At 34.5% G+C, this 5,374-nt stretch overlaps 1 protein-coding gene across 1 annotated transcript; it reads right to left on the reverse strand.

Moving 5' to 3' along the window:
* Positions 1–740: 740 nt before the first annotated feature.
* Positions 741–4,778, reverse strand: UPM1 (urophorphyrin methylase 1). Its single transcript, XM_047316454.2, has 5 exons — positions 4,100–4,778; positions 3,650–3,727; positions 3,457–3,526; positions 2,558–2,835; positions 741–1,533 (listed from the first exon to the last, which is right to left on the reverse strand). Exons 1-5 carry the CDS (start codon positions 4,610–4,612, stop codon positions 1,387–1,389), a joined length of 1,086 nt encoding a protein of 361 aa, XP_047172410.1. The 5' UTR covers positions 4,613–4,778; the 3' UTR covers positions 741–1,386.
* Between the last annotated feature and the right edge of the window lie 596 nt (positions 4,779–5,374).

Raw genomic sequence — 5,374 nt, forward strand, 5'->3', positions numbered from 1 at the left:
AGTAATTTAAGAATGAAAAGTTAATTTTTATAAAGTAAATAATCTCTTACTCAAAATAAAAGATTTAAAAATGTATACAGTAACATTCCAAATTTTCATAGCATTTAATTACCATGGTATTAGTCACACCTTCAAAATACAAACAGTTAACTCAAAGAAACATTATTACATATATCCAAATATAACTTATAATAACAAAACATATATACAAGATCATGCACTACTACGATATATTATAGTGAACCAAAAGTGTAATATGATAAAATAACAGTATAAAATTGACCTAAACATGTTATATTAACATCACAATAACACATTTAGATCAAAAACAACGAAAGCAAAATGAAAGAATAATGTACGTACCTCCTGCCATTGCAACTTTTGTAATCCAAACACAGATAGTTTCGTTTTTCTAAACCTTAACTCACTCAAACTCGAGGGTGTGTTTTCTGAATAGAGGAGTAGGCTTAATCCTAATTCACACGTACTTGTGTATCTCTAAAAAATAGTTCAAAGATTCGAATCCCAATGATATTATTTTATATATAAAATAATTATACTAGTAGTTTTATAAATGAAGGTAAAAATAAATTCAAGAGGTATCGATTATTTTACTTTGGGACAAAAACGAAACATATTCTTCCTTTGTCATGCTCATGATGTGAAGTACTTTGAATTTTAATTCAGAAATCCCACAGAAGAAATAATTCAGTGAATAGTTTACAAGAATGTTCAAGAAGTGGAAAACAAAAACTCAAGAAAACCTTATCATGTATATTTTCTTTTGGTTACAAGAATACCACCAGCTATATGATTTTGAATTCACCAAACCAGAACTGAATTCCTACAACCCTCAAGGTCACATGATGAAGTAAGAACAATGAATGAAATACAGAATCAATCGTTCTGAATAACAGCAACATTGATATGAACACATGATGATACTTCCACATTTTTTCTTGAAAGAAAGATTCTAAATAGCTCAAGGTTATAACACAAATTTTCCTCCAATGACCATGTTCTCACTGATCAAGACAACAGCAGCTACCAAAATCGGTGTGTTTTTTTATAAAACTGAGTGAATCTGTGTAGCACTTTGTTTTATTCCCAATCTTGAGCATGAAAAAAAATCAAAATTGGTTCTGAAACAGTTCCTGCCAAAGACTAAAAAAATCATTGATACCCCAAGACGGTGGCAGAAGTTCTTCATTTCCATAAACATCAGATAGTTTTGTTTAGCTTTCCCAGCCATCCTGCATAAATCTCGATCAAGACTATCATCACCCCTTGTTATGTGCAAGTGCATGCTAAATCAACCCTCCACAAGTAACCCTTCATTTCCACCAAGCTTCACATCACAGTAATATTTCTCAACAACATCGTCCGTCATGTCTGCATTAAACATGATTCTTCTTTTGTAGAAGCTGGCCAAAATGGGGATAGTTCAACAACTTTTCCTACTATAATCAGTGTTGGTGACACCAGCTGAGCAGATGTTATTTTCTCAGAAAGGTCTTTTAGTTCAGCAAACACCTGCATGATTATGAATGATTACTTTCATGTTAACAACCATTCACAACTACAAACTAATCTGTCTCTCTGCTAACTGCTACCATTAGATAAAATCATAAAGTCTTGATTGCATGAAAGGAACTGGTTCAGATTGAGCAAACAAAGAACATACTGTTATTGATGAACAGAAAGAATAAAAACAATTTTTCTGGATATTGGGAGAGATCCAAGACTAATGACTCTACTAATTAGAAGGAACTAACTAAAGGGGTTGCCTATCACTTTATTGTTTGATACACATCATACACTTCCTTCCCACACTACATATTCAATCTTCTAGATGACCATCTTTACTACAATTAATTTGTTAAGATTAACAACAAAGGCATCACAATAAGTATTTGGATAAGCTTTTTCCTCAGGAACATGTATGTCATTTTCAGAATGAGAATGACAGCAAATCCTATATTTGTGTGTCCCTGCATGAGATATGGTGGGTCCCATGTTTTGTCAAAAATATGATTCACTTTCATACAAAGTCAAGCATCATAACAGTTTTTGTGTAGGAGTAAAGACCTGTCTAAAGAGAAACTGAATATGTTTTGTCAACATACAAGCTTTTACTAGTAAAAGAAAATTGGAACAACTTTTTACAATGATAGTTGGTATACATATATCTCAACTCACAGGTGTACATTTAATTTTGTAACGGAGATCTTGCGTTAATGATTTTAGGTGTTGCAAGATATAATACAAGTAAAATTGATGATCAATACCTCATAAATTGCCTCAATTTTAGGTTAGTATATTAATAATTCATTAAGTTTCCATATGATACTGGAACAAGTTCTCCTTCATTCCTTTTTTTTTTCATAAGAAAAAGTGTTACCTTACTAGTATGTTAAAACAAAAATTATTACTTCATAATAAAGCCAGATCCTGTTAATTTATTAACAATAATGACAGTAAATAAATGCGATCCCAGAAACTTAATCAATGTGACAGGAAGAGAACTATGTTGAAAGAAAGATAAGATTGTGCTTACAGTGCGTTGGTGAAGTGTTGTCCCTCGCTCAATGGCTGCAGCCGGGGTCTGAGGGCACAGACCATGAAGCATTAACTTCTGTGCAAGTGAAGGGAAAGTCGACAAGCCCATATAAACCACCAAGGTAGAATCAGAATCAGCAGCATTTTCTGATACAAAGAGAGGATCAGATCCTCCTTTCCTTGAATGCCCTGTGAGAAATCTCACACTATTTGCAATGCCTCGGTGAGTTAACGGTATTCCCAACTCTGCTGCTATTCCAGATGCAGCAGTTATGCCTGCAAGAAATGAGAAATAATTAATTACAATAATCATCACTGTTCTTCCTTTTCTTATAGAAATCATCACATAGAAGAACAGGCAACGTGGAGACAATAGAAATAATATTTTATGCTTTCATTCAATATTCTTTCCCAATGGCAATAACAGCAGTATAAGAAATAGGAATGTGAAATTTACTTTCCACAGGATCCAGTTCATTTAAATCTATGTGCTAAATACCCTTTGTAATATGGATCACCCTCCATAGTTTACTAAGTAGAAAAACTGAAAAAGGAAAAACACTTTCCTTTTTCCCTCTCACAAGGCCACAGTGCGTGATGTTTAGATCCTAGGCTAGGACCAAACATATTTTCATGCCAACATAAGTTGGACTAATCATTGACTTGCCACTAATAGCTCAGAAAGATATGATTATACATACGAAGAATTCATGTAAGAAAAATGTTTTATAAAGTGTAATACATATGCATATGCCTGTGGCCTGTGACTGATTGATCGAGAGATACTTGTTTCAAGTTCTAAAGCTAACCACATTCTGATTCTATAAGTGAAAAAAAATTTATACACACAATAATGTGCATTGGTGCCAATTGAATCATTACATTCATGAATCATACCTGGAATAACTTTGACTTGGATACCTTGCTGTTGCAAAAAGTCCATTTCCTCTCCACCCCTCCCAAACACCTACAAGTACCCAACAACAATCATTATAAGACATCTACATTCATCATACAGACCATGACAAACTAAAACAGTAACTTTCTTTACTAATACAATCCACTAAAACAATCTCAAACAAAACCTTACCAATGGATCACCCCCTTTAAGTCTCACAACAGTTGCCCCAGCTTCTGCAAAACTCAAAAGAAGTTCATGTATTTCCTCCTGCCACAAATCAAGCATAAAAAGATCCATTTAATCATCATCTATGACTCGAACTATCTCTACAACTTCAAAACAAAAATCACACCTCTAAAGGATATTCAAAAGTTGACACACACAATTTTTTTGCTCCATCATTAACCCATCATAAATTCCAAGAAAATTTAGAGTATTTCAGTATTTGTGACCGCAATGGCAGCCACAGCAATCACATTCATCCATAATTTTCTGCAATATCAAGAATGATAAAACCCACGACCGCAATTGCGGTTGCAAAAACCACGTTTATCCACAATTCCCCACAATATAAAGAGTGGCAACAAAACCACAATTTAAAACCTAGCAACAACCCAACAAAAAAAACAATATCTTTACCTGTGTTCTACTATGGTATCCAGCAGTTTTTCCCACATAGAGAAGCTTGGCCTGAGGAGCAACCAAATCCAGCACATCATTGGACACCAACCTGTCATACAGCAACAAATCAGCACTCTTAATTACTCTCACAGCCTTGAGAGTGAGAAGCTCAGGGTCCCCAGGCCCGGTCCCCACCAAGAACACATTCCCTGGCAAACACTCCCCTCCACTGCACTTCCCCTCACTTTTCCTCTTCTCCCTCAGCACCTCCAGCAGCTTCTTCAGCTCCGGCAGCTGCAGGGCTATGTCTTCCTCCCTCACGGATCCCGAGTCGCTGGGGGGAGGAAACGACATCGTTTGACTATCCTCGTACACCCATTGGTCCCTCTGGTACCTCTCTAGGGAGTGCTTCTCCGTAAAGGGTGAGGCGGAGAAGGAAACGAGGTGGCGGCGGGGAGGAGAAAAATAGGGCTTTCCGGTGAAGGGTGAGTGGAGAGAGGAAAAAGGTGCGAGCTTGTGAAGAAGAGCCATGTGGGTGGTGTGAGAAAAAATACAGTACCTTAAAGGCTTGGAATTTGTTCTATATATTTTACCCAGAGGCAGTGGAGAAGTGGCAAGTGGAATGGACTTTGGGGAGATTGAGGAGACACTGTGTGTTGTGTTGTTTGCCTTTGGGCTTGTGGGAGGGACATGCCTCTGTGCCTCTGTGTGTGCTTTCCCTTTTCTTTGTTTTCTTCTGTTTCATGGTCAAAGTAGACTGCAGAATTGGGAGAATTTGGAGATCCAGGTGTAGATTTTGTTAATTACAGTTACTAAATTATAATTTCTCCAATTTCAAATGTAAATAAAATAAAATAAATTTAAATTAATAACATTTAATTTCATTTAAAAGAAAGTAAAACTACTCTTTATTAAAACATAATATTAAGAATAAAAGAAGGTTATAGAAATAAAACTTTCGCTTATGAAAACATGTTTTAAAGTAATCTCTTTGAATGAGATAAATTTATTAAAATTTATTTATGATTATACCAATACCTATGATTGTCTTCCTGATTTAGTTCTTGAAATTGTAAATTTTATGTCATTATTATATTTAATTGTTTTGAAAAATAAATAAATTTATGAACATTTTAGAATTTCATTTAAGATTCTAAATTTGATAATTTTTGTCATCTTGGTTCTTAGTTGAACGGTTCAAAGAATAATAATTTCAACATATATTTAGGAGTCAAAATAAAAAAAAAGTTTAAAAGTTAAATAAAATTCTAAAATTTTAGAAACGTATTTAAG

This window comes from Vigna umbellata, chromosome 3, assembly GCF_029865625.1.
Source record: "Vigna umbellata cultivar VRB3 chromosome 3, Vumbellata_1.0, whole genome shotgun sequence".
NCBI lineage: Eukaryota > Viridiplantae > Streptophyta > Magnoliopsida > Fabales > Fabaceae > Vigna > Vigna umbellata.

Coding starts and splice junctions, on each gene's coding strand:
- UPM1 (XM_047316454.2), bottom strand. CDS start 4,612: ATGGCTCTTCTTCACAAGCTCGCACCTTTTTCCTCTCTCCACTCACCC. Junction 3,527..3,649: donor TTAAAGGGGGTGATCCATTG/GTAAGGTTTTGT, acceptor GGGTACTTGTAG/GTGTTTGGGAGGGGTGGAGA. Junction 1,534..2,557: donor CAACACTTCACCAACGCACT/GTAAGCACAATC, acceptor ATAATCATGCAG/GTGTTTGCTGAACTAAAAGA.